This window comes from Erpetoichthys calabaricus, chromosome 5, assembly GCF_900747795.2.
Source record: "Erpetoichthys calabaricus chromosome 5, fErpCal1.3, whole genome shotgun sequence".
NCBI classification, from domain to species: domain Eukaryota; kingdom Metazoa; phylum Chordata; class Cladistia; order Polypteriformes; family Polypteridae; genus Erpetoichthys; species Erpetoichthys calabaricus.
Window position 1 is genome coordinate 214804423 of NC_041398.2, and position 20423 is coordinate 214824845.

Genomic DNA, 20423 nt, shown 5'->3' on the forward strand with positions numbered 1-20423 from the left:
AGCAGGTTTTCTTACAGGACCCCTCAGTATTTAGCTGAATTCATTGTTCCCTCCATTCTGACCTGTCTTCCTGTGCCTACTGCTGAGCATCACCCCCATTGTATGAAGCTGCCACCACCATGCATCATCGTCTGGATGGTATTAGGCATATGTGATGGGCTTGCCTGGTCTTTACCAGACATAGTGCTTGGAGTTCTGTCCAAAGAGGACAATTGTTGTCTCATCAGACCACAGAATCTTTTTCCTCCTAGCAGGCTGTCATACGCCTTTCACTCAAGAGTGGCTTCCATCTAGCCTGATTGATGCAGTGCTGCTGAGATGGTTGTCTTTCTAGCAATGTTCTCCCATCTTAGCAGGGGACATCTGAAGCTCTGTTACAGTGACCATTGGGTTCTTGGTCACCTCCCTGACCATGGCCTTTTTGCCTGATTATTCAGTTGGTGGCTCCTGACTTCTTCCATTTCACATTTATTGAGGCCATTGTGTTCCTGGGGACACTCAGAGCTTTAGAAATAGTTTTATCCCCTTACCCTGGTCTAACGTGGAGGTCCACAGAGAGTTTCATGGCTATTTGTTTGTCCTGACATACAGTGTAAATGGTGTGACCTTCTATACATACATGTGTGCCTTTCTAGGTGATGTCCAACCAACTCAGTTGGACTCCAGTCAAGTTCTTGACACTTCTCAAAAATAATTAAAGCAAATAGGATGCACCGACAACAATTTGGATTGTCACAGTAAATGATCTGAATACTTATACAAATGAGGGATTTCAGCTTTTGATTTTTAATAAAATTGCAAACCTTTATGAAAACATGCTTTCACTAAGTCATTGCAGGTTATTGAGTGTAGATTGATGGGCAAAAATGGCAAATTTATCTATTTAAGAATAAATGTACAGCACAGAAAGTGAAGGGACGGAAATACTTTTGGTATCCACTGTACGTTACGATAGATATTATTATTGAATGTAATATTGAATGTATTATTGAATGTATCCCATAATCATGGCCAAGAGAAAAGTGGGTATAAAAAACAGAAAGATGGATGGAAAGTGTGAATTAGTCATGGACTGTCAAGTCTCAGCGACAGCACCAAATGTTACATTTAAAGCAAAACCAAAGTGACCACCTCTACAGTTTTGGGTTCAAATTACCATCCTGGTCCTTGTCTGTGAACAGTTTGAATCTTCTCCCCGTAGGGTTTTCTCTGTCCCAACCACATCCTAAAGACATGAAGGTGAGGTTGACGGGTGACTCTCATTCGGCCTGGTGTGTGTGTGTGTGTGTCCAGTGACAGAGACTGGCACCCCATCCAGGGCGGGTTTTTGCCTGACACACCATGGTTTTTGGATAGGCCCGGGCTCTCTGTGAGTCTGCAATGGATAAGTAAATTGGCAGCTGTATGGGTAGATGGAAGAAGGCCTGACTCTTCTCTTGTATTTGAACCCAGGTCTGTTTCTCCTTCTTTCAGGGCACATGCTGCGTACTTTGACTATTATTACGTTATGCCTAATGCCAGATGTGCCCCTTATGTAGTGGGGATCCTCCTGGGAGTATTCATGAAAGAGAAGAAGGAACATCTGCTGAGAACTGAGGTATGCATCACTCAATAAGGGAGAGAAGCCTTTTGGCCAGCTTTGTGTCCACTCATTCAAAACTTGATACTCAATGGTGCAAATGCAGAGGATGCAACGTTTTCACTTTAACAAGTCACTCTTTATCTTCACTACAGGAGATCAACATCAAATTAGGGTGGGTGATGGGTGGGACTAACAATAAATGAAACATGACCCCCGTCAATGGCCACTGTGAGAAATGGGACAGACCGTGATGACTAGTGGTGCCTGTACAAGGTCTTAGGCACTTGTAACAAAGCAGGAAGGCTTTCAAAATTATTGTCATGAACAGTGAAAGTGCAGTAGACAGAAGAAAATAAATAAAATAAATTTTTGGTATGACCAGTCCATGTCTTCTTTGAGGTCCACTGTTTCTGAATTTCTCTTTTCTCTGTCTCTTGGAGAACTTGCCACAATTCCACTACCGACTTTTGGCCATCTTACTTCAGAAGAGGTGGCCATGCCATCTCTTGCAGGATTACCTGTTCCTCTTTTCACTGCTGACCCCAACACTGCAAATATTGACTCTTTGCATAAACTTAATGTAATTGTCAATAAAAGCCTTTGAAACTTATGAAATGCTTGTAATTATACTTCAGTATACCATAGAAACATCTGACACAAAGATCTAAAAATACTGAAGCAGCAAACTTTGTGAAAACCAATACTTGTGTCATTCTCAAAACGTTTGGCCACAACTGTATTTTATATGACCGTCATACACTCACCTCGTCATGGGTGTTCCTTGTCACCTGAAGGGTGTTGTGGTGCCACCCTCTAGTGGATGAAGCCAGCACTGCACCTGCTGAGCTGATCTTTTCTAGCCTGGCATTACGATGCTTCATTTATGAATTAGTCTTCATCCTCTATTTCAGATACCACTGAAGTACCCCCTGACAGTGAGCAGAAAAAGGGTTCAAAGGTCTCTGCATACGTCTCACATATCTCTCACCCCTTCATCACCTAACAGCTAATGTGTGGTGAGCGTACCAGCGCAAGATGGCTGCCGTCGCATCATGCAAGTGGATGCTCACTGTGTGAAGCGCTATGAGTACCTTGAAAAGTGCTCTAGAAATGTAATGAATTGTTCTTATTTTCAGAAAGTCCTCCCAATTATTAAACACACACATAGCCTGAGAACGAATGGTTTAATGTGGTGTGCATACCTGTGAATGTGAAACACTCAGAGTGTTGACATTTATCAGGAATGATTCCCCCCTTGTATTGTCCCCGTGAAAGAAAGTCAATCAATGGCAGCCTCTTTTCAAACTTCACAGGTGTTAAAACGGACCTTTTCAGCATTCATGTAATAAAGGTTGACTGACGAGCTAATTTGGGAACGCACTCCTCCTGTTTGTTTTTGCTTTATTTTCCAGAGACAGGCTGCAGCTGGCTGGGTTTCCACATTCATCCTCTTGGCTCTGCTGATAGCTGTGCCATATTTTTTAAACGACGTTCCCAATTACCCTTCTGCAAGCCATTCCGTTTACCAGGGACTTCACAGGGCTCTGTGGGCGGCTGCTGTTGCCTGGATCGTACTTGCGTGTGAGGAAGGTTACGGGGGTGAGGCCCACTCTCTTTTATTGTGTTGTACTAAATGCAGGAGGGCATGATGGGTCGTATTTATAAGGAGAATCAGAATTGTGAGCAGTGGTGCAGTGTTTGGCTGCTGCCTTACAGCTTTAGAATACTGGGTCCAAATCCCACCCTGAGCCGTCTTTGGCCACTTTATACATTTTGTTCACGCCTGTGTGATTCTTTTTTTCTGGTTTCCCACCACATCTTAAAGACGTGTTTTGGGTTAAATGGTGGCTGTTGTTTGTCAGTGCATACCTTGAGCTGGTGTCCCTAGAGGACTGGTGCCTGCCTCATGCGTGAGAGTATTAATACTAACGTACTAAAGGTTTGACAGGGTGAGGAAACTGCAGACGAACTAAGCTGGTCAGGTTAAACTGGGCCACCATGCTTCGATATTTTGTTAAAGTCTTACTGGTTAACACAACATGATTGCTGACTTTTAAAACAGTCACCCCAAATTACAGGTACGTCCATTAAGTATTTGGACAGTGATAACAATTTTCATAATTTTGGCTCTGTGGGCCACCACAATGGATTTGAAATAAAGCGATCAAAATGTGATTGAAGTGTAGACTTGCAGTTTTCATTTAAGGCGTTTAACAAAAACATTGTATGAGCCGTTTAGAAAAGACAGCCATTTTCAAAGACACAAAAGCATTTGGGTAAACTAACATAATCATAAATATAACGATCATTTTCAATATTTGGGTGAGAATCCTTTAAAGTCAATGTCTGCCTGAAGTCTGGAACCCATGACCTTCTCCAAGTGCTGGGTTTCTGCTTTAGTGAGGCTTTGCCAGGCCTTCACTGCAGTGGTCTTCAGGTGCTGCTTGTTCGTTGGACTTTCTGCCATCAGTTTTGTCTTCACGAAAATGAAATGCATGTCCAATTGGGTTGAGGTCAGTTGATGGATGTTGCCTTTGGAGAATATTCCACTTCTTTGCTTTGAAAAGCACTTGGTGTGCTTTCACAGTATATTTTGGCTGATTGTCCATCTGTATTGTGAAGCGTCGCCCTTTCAGTTTTGTAGCATTTGTCTGAATCTGAGCAGATACTGTAGCCCTACACACTTCAGGAGTCGTCCTGCTTCTTCTGCCAGCAGTCATATCATCAATAAACACCAGTGACACACTTCCATTTACAGCCATAAAACTGCCTCCACCATGTTTCACAGATGATGTAGTATGCTACAGATCATGAGCTGTTTCTTCTCTTTTCCTTACTCTTCTCTATCCATCATTCTAGTACATATTGAACTTAGTTTCATTTGTTCAAAGAAAACTGTTCCAAAACAGGGCAGTTTTTAAAAAAATATTTTCTGGCAAAGTCTAATCTGTCTTTCATATGCTTGACGTTTATTAGTGGTTTGCACCTTGTGGTAAACCCTCTGTCTTTACTTTCGTGAAGTCTTCTCTTGATTGTAGACTTTGGCAAGGATAGGTCTACCTCCCAGAGAGTGTTCTTGGTTTGGCTAAATGTCGTGAACTGGTTTTTCTTCACCAAGGAAAGAATTTTGCGGCCATCCAGGACAGTTGTCTTCTGTGGTTGTCCAGGCCTTTTGGTGTTTCTGAGCTCACCGGTATGTTCCTTCTCTTTCAGAATGTACCAGATGGTTGATTTGACCACTCCTCGTGTTTCTGCGATCTCTCAGATGGGTTTGTTTAGTTTTGTCAGCCTAATAATGGCCTGTTTCTACTTGCATGGACAGCTCTTTACACTTCATATTGAGAGTTCACAGCGACAACTTCCAAATGCCTTTTCCATACTTGGCATCAGTTTCAGACTGTTTAACAGCTAAATGGTTAATGAGATAATGAGGGAACTGCTCTCACCTGGCTGTGGAACATCTTGGCAGTCAATTGTCCAAATACTTCTGAGCCCTTGAAAATGGGGGACCATGGAAAAAAATGGCTGTTAGTCCAAAATGGTTCGTACGATATTTCTATTTAACCCTTTGAATTAATGCTGAAAGCCTACACTTCAATCATGTAATTATTTCTTCATTTCAAATGCATTGTAGTGGCATATAGAGATAATACTTTCCAAATATTTATTGACCTATCGGTATATGTAAAATGGTTCTGTTTCCATGCACATTAAAATTTGAAACACACAACTCACCTGACAGAGTCGTCACTTTGTTGCATTTCCTGGAAGTTCGATGGATTAAATTTAATGTTAGACGGAGTCATGGCAAACTCCCCTTATACATCATTTCCATGATTTTTGTATGTCTCTTCTAAGTAATTCACTCAGGGTGAACACCACCTCCACCTCCATTGTTCAGGCAGTGGCAGCAGGACTTGACCTTGGAACCTTTGCATTGTAGCGGTCTCATTTAGGGTTTTAATATGTACAGTATGTTTTGATGGATTTGGCTACCTGTGGCCTTAAATGAATTACCCAGCATGATTTGGTCCTGCATGTGCCAATTAGTGGAAAACTAATGATGACAAGGAAGTGGATGGAAAAAAAAAATCGGGAGTGGTCCTCCCTAGACTTTCATGTATACTCAGATATGGGGATGGATATTTGAGAAGTAAACCACAAGACAATGATTATATTTTTATATTATGTACATTAAAGAACCATCAACAACAAATCAAATCAAATCAAATTAGTATATTGAACAATTATTATAAAAGTACAGTTGAATAAATCGGACTCTGCAGCTGCATGACTAAAAGTTAAAGTACCACTTCTGGTTAACGGAAATAGCCCAAAAGTTTATAGAAATCTACGTTTTGTACCTAATACTTGTATACAAAATTTGGTTAACCTAAGTGAAATCGTACTCAGGTTATCACACACAGCACACACACAGACAGGCACACAGACATAATTCCAAAAATGGTGTTTTTGGACTCAGGGAGGTCTAAAATGTCGAGATTCATCAAAATCTCGAAATGGAATTTTTGGAGGATTCCAATACTCTCCTTATACTTGATATACAAGAAAATCAGGAAGGTCTAAAACATCGAGATTCTTCAAAATCTCAACATCAAATATTTGGACGATTGCAATACTTTCCCAATATTTTGTATACGAGAAAGTAAAAAGGAAAAAGTCAGGAAGTCAGTGAGGAGCTAAGCTACACATGAGTCCATCCCAAAGAATAACAGTGGTATGAAGAAATGGGTGCGCATTAACAGGTGAGGAGAGTGGAAGAAGAGGACTTTTTTGTTCTTTTAAAAAGAGCTCCCTCTTTGGATGCTTTGTATGAAAGCCTGGTGGACTCACCGGTTGACTAATAACTTAATTCTTTTGCTGGGGATTTGTTACAATACATCAGAATACTTCCAATTCATTGAAGAGAAGGACTGTTCTACATTCTCCAACCAGTTCTACTGTCTCTCTCTTGTCTGCACGCCCAAGCCATCACACTGCCTCCACAGTGTTTTACAGATGATGTGGTATGCTTTGGATAATGAGCTGTTCCACGCCTTCTCCATACTTTTTCTTGCCATCATTCTGGTAGAGGTTGATCTGGTTTCATCTGTCCAAAGAATGTTTTTCCAGAACTGTGCTGGCTTTTTTAGATGTTCTTTAGCAAAGTCCAATCTAGCTTTTCTATTCTTGAGGCTTATGAGTGGCTTGCACCTTGCAGTGCACCCTCTGTATTTACTTTCATGCAGTCTTCTCTTTATGGTAGTCTTGGATATCGATACGCCTACCCCCTGGAGAATATTGTTCACTTGGTTGGTTGTTGTGAAGTGGTTTCTCTTCACCATGGAAATGATTCTGCGATCATCCACCACTGTTGTCTTCCGTGGACGTCCAGGTCTTTTTGCGTTGCTGAGTTCACCAGTGCTTGCTTTCTTTCTCAGGATGTACCAAACTGTAGATTTTGCCACTCGTAATATTGTAGCAATTTCTCGGATGGGTTTTTTCTGTTTTCGCAGCTTAAGGATGGCTTCTTTCACCTGCATGGACAGCTCCTTTGACCGCATGTTTTCTGTTTACAGCAAAATCTTCCACATGCAAGCACCACACCTCAAATCAACTCCAGGTCTTTTATCTGCTTAATTTATAATGACATAACGACGGACTTGCCCACACCTGCCCATGAAATAGACTTTGAGTCAATTGTCCAATTACTTTTGAGCCCCTGAAATGAAGAAGGGATTGTGTTCAAAAAATGCTTTAGTTGCCTCACATTTTTATGCAATCGTTTTGTTCACCCCACTGAATTAAAGCTGAAAGTCTGCACTTCAACTGCATCTGAGTTGTTTCATTTAAAATTCATTGTGGTAAAGTACAGAACCAAAATTAGAAAAACGTTGTCTCTGTCCAAATATTTATGGACCTAACTGTACACACACACACACACACACACACACACACACACACACAGGGCTATTCCGGAATTACCCATCAGCCTAATACTCCTAACTTTGAGGTGTGGGAGGAAAACTGAATAAAATTACAAGGAGAACATTCACACTGCAGAGTGGTGTGGGGTTGCTGGATCCACGAGGCAGCAGTTAGCCACTGTGCCACCCCCTGCTATTTTTCCTTTTTATTTTTTGTTTGTTGTTTATATTAATGAAACAGTTTGCCTATTTCCTGACAGGATTTGTACAGTCTTTCCTGTCACTACATTTCTGGAGACCACTGTCAAACATTAGCTTTGCGTGTTACATGGTCCACCCGCTTATCATTATTGGCTACAGCATGATGCAGGAAACTGGGCTCCAGTACACTGCTTGGAATCTGGTGAGTAGAAAAACTTCATCTTAAAATTGGGCTAGAAGATCTAAAAAAATCTGACTGGTCTGTTGAAGTGTCCTACTTTATGAGTAAGCTTTGCATTAATGTGACCTCCAGCAGAAGTATTTTAGAGCTCACTACAGTTCATGGGTTTGTCACAAGCAGGAAAAGCCAGCCTTCTGAAACTTTACTCCAAAATGTTTCAAATTACCTAAAACATCTTAAATAAAATGACTTGTGTTCACCTTCTAGCCTTTAACCAAATCCAACACCTAATCTGATTCAGTCCCTAAACCAATGACAAGTGTTCACATTCTTTAATGTTCTGGGATTGTTCTCTCTGATGGTTCTAGCACAACACAATAGAGTAACAGAAAAATTTCACCACCTGACACAACAAAGCTGACATTCATTTGTATTTTGACAATCCCCCTTTCGTCATTTCACCACTACACGACTTGCCTTCTCATGGACATGGAGGTCAATTTAACATTCTGTCCCCATTTATACATTTGTGGACACCTGACCAGCACACCTATATATGAGCTTGCTGGACATCCTATTGTAAAACCCGGGGCATTAGTATGGAGTTAAACCCCGTTTGAAACTACAGTAGCCTCCATTCTTCTGGGAAGGCTTTCCATTATATTTTGGAGTGTGTCTGTGGGAGCATTTGTGAGGTCAGGGACTGAGGTTGGACGAGAAGACCTGGCTTGCAGTTGGCATTCCAGTTTGTCCCAGAAGAGTTCAGTAGGGTTGAGGTCAGGGCTCTGCATGGGCCACTCAAGTTCCTCCATGTCTTAATGGACCTGGCCTTGTGCACATTGGCACAGTCATGCTAGAACCGAAAAAGGACCTTCCCCAAACTGTTGCCACAACTTGGAAGCACACAATTGTCTACAATGTCTTTGTACGCTGTAAGATTAACAGCACCCATTGCTGGAACCAAGTAGCGCAGCCCAAACCTTGAAATTCAACCCCAGACCATCATCCATTGCCCACCAAACTTTAAAGCAATGTAAAAGTTAGCATTCTCCTGGTACCCACCACTCTAATTCGTCCATCAAACTGCCAAATGGTGAAGTGTGACTCATCACTCCAGAGAACTAATTTCCACTGTTCCAGAGTTCAATGGTGTCTTGCTTTACACCACTTCAGCTGGTGTTTCTCATTGTGCATATTGAGGTCAGGCCATGGAAACCCATTTTATGAAGCTCCCGACACACATTTCCTGTGCTGATGTTCCTTCCAGAGGCAGTTTGGAACTCTCTTGTGAGGGATGTAATAGAGGATTGGCAACTTTTCATGTGCTAAGTGGCTCAGCATTCGCCATCCCTGCTCTGTGAGCTTGTGTAGTCTACCACTTTGTTGAGGAGCTATTGTTGCTCTTAGACACCTTCACTTCACAATGATAATGTTCACAGTAGACCAGGGCAGAACCTTTGGCAAAGGTAGCATCCTATGGCAGCACCACGATTAAGTCACAGTGATTACATGGCTGTGTGCTGATTTTATGCTCCTGATAACAATGAAACACCTGAAGTCGATAATATGGAGAGGTGTCCACAGACCTTTTATTTCTACGGTGTTGTGTATAATTCTTGGAGAAATCAAAGTCCAATCTGACAATCAGCAGCTACTCTGCCCCATGATGGATGTTCTTGTCTAATTCTGATGCCTCTTCTCCTGTTTCTGCAAGTATTGAAATGAGCCCAAAAGATCATTTTGCCTTTGTTCACAGTATTGTTGCAGATATGAGATGAGAATTTTGTATTCTGATCGTTTTGGCCAGATCACTTATTTGTTAAATAGCCAACCACTTGTTATGAGTGGACACCTCCTCGAATGACAGTGGCTTTCATTACATATCGCACTTATTCATTCAGCGTAGGGTCCACTCATCTGAAATTCAATACTTTACAGAAAACATTTTGAATTAAGTCATCAGACCCATAAGTATGGAGCCTCATAGGTGTCAGTCAAAAAACAAATTTGTAACTCGTTCAAATGAATTACGCAATTTGTTTGAATGGATTTTTTTTTCTTATTTCAGTAGCTATTTACTTTCCCTGGTATGCAGTTTCGTGAACCAGAAGAGTGAAGCCAGTCAATAGTTTCAGTCTGTTCTACACTGTTCAGTGCCATTATCAACTAGATTTCAAACTTTACTTTTCTTCTATTAATGTTTCCACCACTGACTCCAGAATATCAGACATTGTAGTTCCAGTAAGAACAGTACGCTGCTATGCTAACAACAAGCCATGGATTACAAGTGTCTTCAAGGGCCTTTTGAACCAGAAGAAAAGGGCTTTTAAAGGCGGTGATCAGCATAAGCTCAAGCGCGTGCAGAAGGAACTCCGAGTCCAGCTCAGGGCGGCGAAGGAGCAGTACAGGAGAAAGCTGGAGCAGAAGAATAACAGCATGAAGGAAGTGTGGGATGGGATGAAGATCATCACTGGCTGCAGCTCAAAGCGGGGTGCCACCATCGAGAGAGATGTGGAGAGAGCAAACCAGATGAACAACTTCTTTAACAGGTTTGACCACCCTATCTCACTCTCACCTCGGAGTACTGCACCCTCCACCCATCCTTCTGATGATACCAGCATAGGACAGAGTTTATCCCAACCCACAATTACAGCAGCCCAGGTAAGCAGAGAGCTGGGGAGACTTCGTGCCAGCAAAGCAGCGGGACCAGATGGAGTATCGCCATGACTGCTGAAGGCCTGTGCGTTGGAGCTGGGGAGTCCTCTACAGCACATCTTCAACCTGAGCCTGGAACAGGGGAGAGTCCCAAGGCTTTGGAAAACATCTTGCATCACCCCAGTCCCAATTGTATCACGTCCTAGTGAGTTGAATTACTTCCGGCCTGTCTCTCTGACGTCGCATGTGATGAAAACCATGGAGCGGCTGCTGCTTCACCACCTGAGGCCACAGGTCCGTCACGCCCTCGACCCTCTGCAGTTCGCATACCAGGAGAAGGTGAGAGCGGAGGATGCCATCATCTACATTCTACACCGATCCCTCTTCCACTTGGACAGAGGCAGTGGTGCTGTAAGAATTATGTTTCTGGACTTCTCTAGCGCCTTCAACACCAACCAACCTCTGTTCCTTAGGGACAAGCTGACAGAGATGGGAGTAGATTCATACCTGGTGGCATGGATTGTGAGCTATCTTACAGACAGACCTCAGTATGTGCGTCTTGGGAACTGCAGGTCTGACATTGTGGTCAGCAACACAGGAGAGCGCCGCACTTTCTCCGGTCCTGTTCAGCCTATATACATCGGACTTCCAATACAACTCGGAGTCCTGCCACGTGCAAAAGTTCGCTGACAACACTGCTATCATGGGCTGCATCAGGAGTGGGCAGGAGGAGGAGTATAGGGACCAAATCAATGACTTTGTTAAATGGTGTGACTCAAACTACCTACAACTGAACACCAGCAAAACCAAGGAGCTGGTGGTGGATTTTAGGAGGCCCAGACCCCTCATGGACCCCGTGATCTTCAGAGGTGACTGTGTGCAGAGGGTACCGACCTATAAATACCTGGGAGTGCAGCTGGATGATAAATTGGACTGGACTGCCAATACTGATGCTCTGTGTAAGAAAGGACAGAGCCGGCTATACTTCCTTAGAAGGCTGGCGTCCTTCAACATCTGCAATAAGATGCTGCAGATGTTCTATCTGATGGTTGTGGCGAGTGCCCCAACCAGCAGTGGTGTGCTGGGGAGGCAGCATAAAGAAGAAGGACGCCTCACGCCTGGACAAACTGGTGAGGAAGGCAGGCTGTATTGTAGGCACAGAGCTGGATAGTTTGACATCCGTGGCAGAGCGACGGGCGCTGAGCAGGCTCCTATCAATTATGGAGAATCCACTGCATCCACTAAACAGTATCATCTCCAGACAGAGGAGCAGCTTCAGCAACAGACTGTCACATTCTCAGAGAAAATTCCATAAATCCATTCTGGTAACTTTTCCTGTGTTTGAAACTCATTTCAGGACTCCTCACAAGAACTGTTTCAACTGCGGTGGTCTCCCAACTAATTCCTCTTCTGGTTCACTGATGTTAACACACACCTTACAGCTCACTTGTGGTTCATTGAACTGTATATCAGATAAAACGTTCGGGGCTCCATAACAAGAACTGGACAGCAAGGAGAAATATAATAATAATCTGTTTGAACAAATTAATACAGAATGAGGCTTCATACTACTAAAATAAGAATCGGGGGGAAAAATAAAAATAATCTGTTCAAATGAATTACATAATTTGTTCAAACTGATTTTTTTTTTGCTTGACATCTACGGGGCTCCATACATAAGAAAAGATAAAAAAACAGAAAACATTTTTTTTAATATTTACTAGAAAAGCCTAAAATACTCACACACATTCAAAAAGTTAGACGAAGCAGGAGTCTCGTTAGCTTCTGATTGCCACTGTGACCCTGCAAGACTGAATTTTCAAAGAACATAAAGCGCACAGCCGGCAAAATGTGGAAATAACTGGATGTGACAATCACTCTACAGGAAGGTTTGCGGCTGACGGGAGTGTGTTTTATTAAATACGTATGTCTCACTTTAAAGTCGCCCTGTCTTGTGTTTTTCTCCGGCAGGTGTACCTTTTCATTGGACACAGCTTCTTGACAGTGATGTCGGCCTTCTTATTAACACTGCTGGTTGAAAAGCCGTTTTTATATCTGAAGAGCTGCACTTGACCCAGGAGTGGGAGCGTCCATCATTGTCACACATTTTCTGTAGCTCTGGTCTGGCTGCACTGTGACTCTTGAATAAAGGATTTGTCATCCAGTGTCTTCTGTTTTTGTATTATTTTGATATTATCCATCCATTGCTTTATGCTACAAAACGCATATACAGCGCCTTGTAATTAATTGAGACCCCTCTGACAAAGTCTGTTTTCACTATGACATTACAGAGTCTTTTTCTGTTGATCAGTGTGAAAAACGACAAATTAAATCCACGGAGATTCCGAGCTGTGTAGCAATGACATGTGATGACTTCTAAGGAGGTGAATACTTTTTGTGTGGGTGATTGTAAATAAATACATGCAGAGTTTACACTTCTTGCTGTGCTGCTTGGTGGCAAAGCAGTTAGCGATGCTGCTTTACAATTGTGCCATCCTGGTATTCAAGTCTCATGACTGGTTTGTATGTTCTCTCCATATCTATGTGGGTCTTCTCTGGCTACTCTATTTTTCCTCCTCCAGTATGTGGATGTTAGTTGTGTTAGTTTAAAGTTGATCTGATTGGTGCATTCTTTATAAATGGACCCCATGTGAGAGTGTATGCATGAGTGGGTCTGTGACTTGGCACCACATTCAGGGCTGTTTGCTGCCTTGAATGCAATGTTGACAAAAAAGACTCCCACCACCATAACCCTGAATTGGATTGTGCAGACTGGAGAATCTTACAGTATGCCTTATGGTATTTCATCCTCACTACCACACACCTAACAGAGAACGCGATCAGGCCATGGAAAAGAGATTCCCTTACATGGGACGGGGCACCAGAGCTCTGCCCAGCAAACCCATCCACACCTGCAGCTTTGTGCTACTGCAAAGATAAAAAAGCAAGACCCACTTGAACTGGTGGTAATTCCTTAGTTCACACCACTGCTGCGCTGACATGAAGACTAAGCAAATTCATCCATGCTGTTAGACCCATCATAAGATCAACTGTCAGTGAAAAGTCTGCATAGCAATCACAACATCATTTTCATCCCCAAATTGTTATGGAATTTCTTCTGTCATGGTTAATAGCAATCCCAACTTTTGATCCTTCATCACACGCATTCACCTCCGAAAAAATGTAGCACTTAATTTATGTAAATTAAGAGGTCAATGAACAGAAGGACAATGGCTTCTGGAAAGTCAGGGTGACCAATATTGAAAACCACAACTATATTAGTCGGTTGTAAGAGACGGCCAACTCTGCCGACGCCTGGTCCCAAGCCCAGGGTGAGAAAGGAGGAGGGTGGTCGGCCCGCCACGCCGATCAGGATCGGGAAACCGAAGAAAATAGGCAAGAAACCGCATGGATATACGACTTAATCACTTACGAATAAATGCTACCGCATCTGGGGCAGCCAATGCGCCAGCCTTGGAGACCAGGGATGCTGGTGAGAAGTGTGCTACTGGCCAAAGACCCAAATTAATTACACCAAAATCGGAAATACGAATTGCTGCGTGGAATGTGCGAACGGGACATCACGTCGGTCAAAAAGAAATTATTGGCAAGTAATTATCGAAATGCAAAATGTTGATCAGAACTGCGGCTCATGGAATCTGGGACAATGAAGGTCGATCCGCCAACAATCGACGAGACGATGCTATTCTATTCCGGTGGTGACAAACGAGAGGCCAGTGTTGGCTTTATGGTTGATCGACAGACTGCCGTTAGTGTTATCGCATTCCAACCGATATCTGAGCGCCTGGCGGTTATCACTATCGATGGAACGATCAAGACCTATATCGTACCCGTCTACGCTCCAACCGAGACCAACCCGGACACGAAAAAGGACGAATTCTACGATCAGCTGCAATACACACTGGATACGATACCCCAAACCGAATTAATCATACTCGCGGGCGACTTTAATGCACATACGGGTGCAGATCGAACCAGATGGGAAGTAACAATGGGCAAATTCAGACATGGGGAAATCAACGACAACGGAGTACGCCTTTTATCTTTCGCAGCGTCAAACAACTTGACTGTCGGCAACAGCATCTTTCGTCACCCCCTTAAACATCAACTCACGTGGCGAAATCCATCTGGCAACGATGCGGTGATATTGGACTACATTCTGGTCAACACCAGATTCAGATCAACGCTCAAAGACGTACGTGTGATGCGTGGACCCGACTGTGGATCGGACCATTATCTTATCCGAGCGAATGAAATTACAAAAAGCGAAGAAAAAGGCGTCACCACCAACTAGGAGGAACTGGGCCTGTCTACGAGACCCAGCAACCGGACGAGAATTTCAAATCACATTATCCAACAAATTCGCAGCACTCACAATACCGGGCGATATCGAGGCAGAAGAAAAACAACTATCGGAGTCCATCGTGGGGTGTGCAATGGAGCTGTGCCCACCCATCCGTCGACGGACGCAGCAATGGATTTCGGATGATTGTCTCGACCTCATCGACCAGCGAAAATAAATGAAACACGTTGATTTCGAGCAGTACCGACGATTAAACAAAGAAGTTTGACAGAAAATTAAATCAGAACGGGAAGCGCACTGGAATAGCATTGCGGCCGACATGGAAGAAGCAGCGTCGAGACACGAGTACCGGACGCTGTACCAGACAATCCGATGGTTAGGCGGCAAAACTACATCAACATTATTAAAAAGTCAGATGGAACTTTCGTGAACTCTCCTCATGAGCGCCTGCAGCGGTGGAGAGAATTCTTTCACCAGCTGTACAACCATGATCCGCCACAAGGTCCAGTGCCCGAACCACCGATCATCGAGCAGCCGATGAATCAGTTTCCCGATACCGAACCAACAATCAACGAGGTGAAGATGGCAATAAAATCCCTGAGAAATGGTAAAGCACCGGGAGGAGATCAAGTAACCGCCGAGATGATCAAAGCCGGAGGAGACGTCTTATTAAAACAACTCCATGTTCTCGTAACGCATATATGGCATTTGGACCGCGTTCCATCGGCGTGGAAGAAAGCGATCGTTGTGCCTATTTTGAAGAAAGGTGACAGTCGGGAATGCAAGAATTATCGCGGTATTAGCCTCCTCTCGATTGTCAGCAAAGTTTTTATGAAAATCATACAATCGAGGCTACAGAAACATCGAGAGCAAACAAGTCGGGAAGAACAAGCTGGATTTAGACCACATCGAGGATACATCGACCAGATATTCACTCTCCATCAGATAACGGAAGAAAGAATTCGATGCGGTAAACAAACTGTCATCGTCTTCATCGATTTCAAATCTGCCTTCGATTGCATCGATCGGACCAGTTTGTGGAGAGCCCTAGAGATCGAACATGTGCCGCTGAAAATCATTCATCTTCTTCAAGCATTGTACGACGGCTCATCCGGAATGACATGTCTGAGGAGTTTCCGATTCGAACTGGAGTCCGGCAAGGAGATGTCGCCTCGCCACTTCTTTTCAACATTGTGATCGACGTGATTATGCGAGAAGCATTCGATGTGCGACACGGAGTTCGATATGACGATACAAACTTCTTAACCGATCTGATGTTCGCCGATGATAGCGTTGTTTTCGCTGACACGGATACTGAAGCAACGGACACTTTGTATGACATTTCCCGCATTGCACAGTCATACGGATTGAGAATCAACGTGGATAAGACCAAAGTACTTACAACAGACGGATCGGAAGCCAGAGTTTACCTTGAGGGAACTCGAATCGAGCAGGTACCAAAATTCAAGTACTTGGGATCATTGATCACGGAGAAGAAAGCAGCGTCGGCAGCCGAAGTTCACAGCCAGATTGGCCAGGCAACAGCAGCATTCGCCTCACTCAAGTGGTGCATATGGAAGCGGGCGAATATTACCATCAAAACCAAAATACGCCCATGTAGGATGCTGATCCTTCCAATTTTTCTTTACGGATCGGAAACATGGACATTGCTCAAGCCGGACCTCAACAAGCTCGAGGCCTTCCAAATGCGATGCTTGAGACAGATTCTCTGTGTCTCACTCCGCGACCGCCTCCGAAACGAGACAATCAGAGAAAGGTGCAATCAACAGGCATCGATCGCGGAGGAAATTCAAAAACGTCGATTAAGATGGTTCGGCCACATCTGTAGGATGGATGGAAATCGACTACCGCACAAACTCCTATGGAGAAAATGTCCTCCCGATTGGAGGATACAACAACAAGCACCGAAGATGACATGGTTGAAACACATAGAGAACGATCTAAAGAACCAGCGACTGACAACAATCGAAGCAAGAACCGTCGCAACCGATCGACTAGCATGGAAGAGTGTGGTGAACAGAGCACGGAATCCAGCGGCACCAACAGCAGCGTATTGGCTAAGAGGTTGACCTCCTTTCCAAACGGCAGCTATGGAATAAAGAAGAAAGAAGAAGAAGAAGAGGAGACGGCCAGAGGCTCAACCTCCCGGATATGAAAGGATGGGGGAAGGTAGCTTTTTTTAGGGCACTGCCTCCCCCAAGACGCAAGGGGGCAGCTCCCCTGGTTTACAGTGGTGCCCTGAATTCCCACAGGGCATCCTGGGACTTGGGACATTATCTCAGCCCTGTTGAGTGCCATGGGTGCCACCAGGAGGTGCTGTGAATATACAGGAAGCAAGATTTTTGCCCAACTCAGAAGTGCTGCCAGGACACATGAGCGGAAGCCCCATTGGCCAATATAAAAGGACTCGACAGACCTCACAGAAACGAGCCAGAGAGGCCTGAATAGGCTTGTGGCGTCATGAAGGGACTGTAGGCGTTGTGTTGTGTGTTGGTGTACTGAACACAAGACTGTAAATAAACCGTGTGCTGGGTGCAGAACCTGTCTGGGTCTGGGTCCAGGTTGGCTTTCACATGGTATATTTCACCAACAGGACCTTCAGGAAGTATTCAGACCCCTTCGCTTTTCATATGTTTTGTTACATTGCAGCTTTGTTTTATTCTCTCATCAGGCAACACTTGATATCTCAGAATGACAAAATGAAAACATAAATGTTTGCAAATGTATTAAAAATAAAATCCTGAACTATCAGACTTGTGCTATGATGCTAGAGATCTGGCACACATTTTTTGTATCATCACTGAGATATTTGTACACCATGTTTGGAGACAACCTGTGGCAAATCCAACTAATTTCACATGATGAGGAAAGGTACAGGCCTGTCTATAGATGGTCCCGCAGTGGACAATCTGCATAGGAGCAAAAACCAAGCCAAGAGGTCACTGGAATTGCCTGTAGAGCTTCGACATTGTGTCGATGTACAGATTTGGGGAAGGTTACAAAACATTCAATAGTATTGAGGATGGCCTTCAGAATTCCTAACAGTATCATCTCCAAACAGAGGAGCAGCTTCAGCGACAGACTGCTGTCACTGTCCTGTTCCACTGACAGACTGAGGAGATCGTTCCTCCCCCACACTATGCGACTCTTCAATTCCACCCAGGGGGGGTAAACATTAACATTATACAAAGTTATTGTCTGTCTGTATACCTGCATTGTTATCACTCTTTAATTTAATATTGTTCGTTATCAGTATGCTGCTGCTGGAGTATGTGAATTTCCCCTTGGGATTAATAAAGTATCTATCTATCTATCTATCTATCTATCTATCTATCTATCTATCTATCTATCTATCTATCTATCTATCTATCTACATGGAAGACATTTGGAGCAACCATGACTCTTCCTAGAGATGGCTACCTGGTAAGAGGGGTGACCAAGAACATGATGGCCACTCTGGCTGAGCTCCAGAGAACTTGCGTTAAGACTGGCAAAAGTTTCAGAAGGACAACCATCACTGCAACACACTACTAACCTACTATGGCAGGGTGGCTAGAAGACACATGAGAGCCTACATGCAGTTTGCAAAAAGGCACCGAAAAGACCATCAGACTATGAGATACAAGATTCTTTGGTCTGATGAAACCAAGATTGAACTGCAATGCCTCATTTCTATGCGCCACATCTGGAGGAAACCAGGCACCGCTCATCACCTGTGCATCACCATTCCAACAGTGAAGAATGGTGGTGGCAGCATCTTACTATGGGGTTGTTCTTTAGCAGAAGGGACTGGGAGATTAGACAGGGTTGAAAAGAAGCTGAATGGAGCAAACTACAAAGACATCCTTGATGAAATCTTGATTCAGATTGATCCAAAGGTCCACCTTCCAAAAAGACAAAGACCCTAAGCACAAAGCAAAGACAACACAGGAGTGGTTTAGGGACAACTTTATGAATCTTCTGAAGCCCAGTGAGTGCCTGGAATTGAACCCAATTGAACACATCTAAGGGAGACCTGAACCTGACAGAGCTTGAGAGGATCTGCAGAGAAGAATGGCACAAAATCCCCAAATCCAGGAGTGCAAAGCTTGTCACGTCCTACCCAAGGAGACTCCAGGCCATAATTGCTACCAAAGGGGCTACAACAAGGTGCTAAGTGAAGGGTCTGAACACTTGTGTCTATGTTTAAAATTCTGCTCTGCTTTGTCATTCTGGGTTATTAAGTATTGCTTGATGGGGGGAAAAAACAAAAACAAATTTAAATGATTTTAACATAAGGCTACAACCTAACAAACCGTGTAAAAAATGAAGGGGTCTGAATGCTTTCTGAAGGCATTGCATGCACCATATCTCCATGCATCCATCCACCAAGTCCAGTTCAGGGTCATGAGCTTGCATGTTTCATGGCAGAAAGCAGACCAGGCTAAGACGCAGGTCTGTCTCACTCATTTACTTCAGCAAATACACACCAGAGACACAGGGGAACATTAAACCAGCACATCGACAATAACTGGACTGGTATCTCCTGTAGCTTCAGGCAGCTGGAAAAACGACTACTCAAGGTTAGCCCGGTGGACAGCTTTCCAGTCCTGTCAGGTCTTTGTGGACTTTTCCATTCTTCCTGTGTGATATGAAGGCATGTATGGCAGGTTGGCCCCCTGGACTGAGTATGGACATATGCCCCAATGTGTGCCTTTTGATGGACTGGCATCCCATCCAGGGTCGATTTCTGCCTTGTGCTTATGGCTTAGTGTCTTCTGCAATGTGCTTGCACGGGACCAAGCAGATTCAGGAAAGGAATGAATATGTTGTTTAGTGCAGCCGCTTTCCCAGAAAATCTTTCACAATGTTTACTAAAGTAATTAGGAACTAATATCACATATATTTTAACCTAAAACATCACTATTGATAGAACATCCATGCAAAGAACTGAAGCAAAACAGAAACTAAGCAGGAAATGGACACGTACAGTATACTCACTCATACCAGGCCAGGGCTGCAGAAGAGCCCAGCACAAACATGTAGGAGGTGTGAGGGATGGTCAGGATCATTACTGGGCCAGGACGCCTCCTTATTGGAAGGACAGGGGGAGATGGCTTATGAAGGGCACTATCTCCCACCGAGTTGCTATTTGGTAGCCCCCCCTGGGATGCAATGGCACCTCACATTCCCACAGGGCTGTATGGGAATTGGTATTTGTTGGCTCAGCCCTGTTGGTTTCTGGGGGTGTTGCCAGGGGGTGCTGTAGGAACTACTGAGCGCTTTAACCTGCCTTACCCGGAAGAGCCACAATTATGCGACACCGGAAGTACTTCTGAATATAAGGAGCTGCCTGCCTTCATTCAGGGAGTTGGCAGGAAGAGGATGAAGCTTGCCAGAGGAGGAGTGGAGGCAGAAAGAGGAAGAGATGACAAAGAGAAGAAAAGGAAAGAAAGTGCTGTATATTGTGCTTGAGGTGGGGAATGAGAAAGCGTTTCCCCATGAGAAATAAACGTGTGTGTTGCTGCACTTGGGTCTGTGCCTGACAGGAGA

The 20423-nt window shown here is 43.9% G+C and overlaps 1 protein-coding gene across 3 annotated transcripts in view; it reads left to right on the top strand.

Moving 5' to 3' along the window:
- Positions 1 to 12797, top strand: part of oacyl (O-acyltransferase like) — a 55673-nt gene extending 42876 nt beyond the window's left edge. For 2 of the 3 annotated variants that reach the window (XM_028803185.2, XM_051927376.1), the window contains exons 12-15: positions 1474 to 1597; positions 2995 to 3181; positions 7770 to 7912; positions 12518 to 12797. In XM_028803185.2, the coding sequence (XP_028659018.1) occupies positions 1474 to 1597; positions 2995 to 3181; positions 7770 to 7912; positions 12518 to 12619 (556 nt within the window). In that variant the 3' untranslated portion in view covers positions 12620 to 12797. Of the gene's footprint in view, positions 1 to 1473; positions 1598 to 2994; positions 3182 to 7769; positions 7913 to 12517 lie in introns of those variants that run through there. The other variant, XM_051927377.1, reaches the window with a different exon arrangement.
- The last annotated feature ends 7626 nt before the right edge of the window (positions 12798 to 20423 follow it).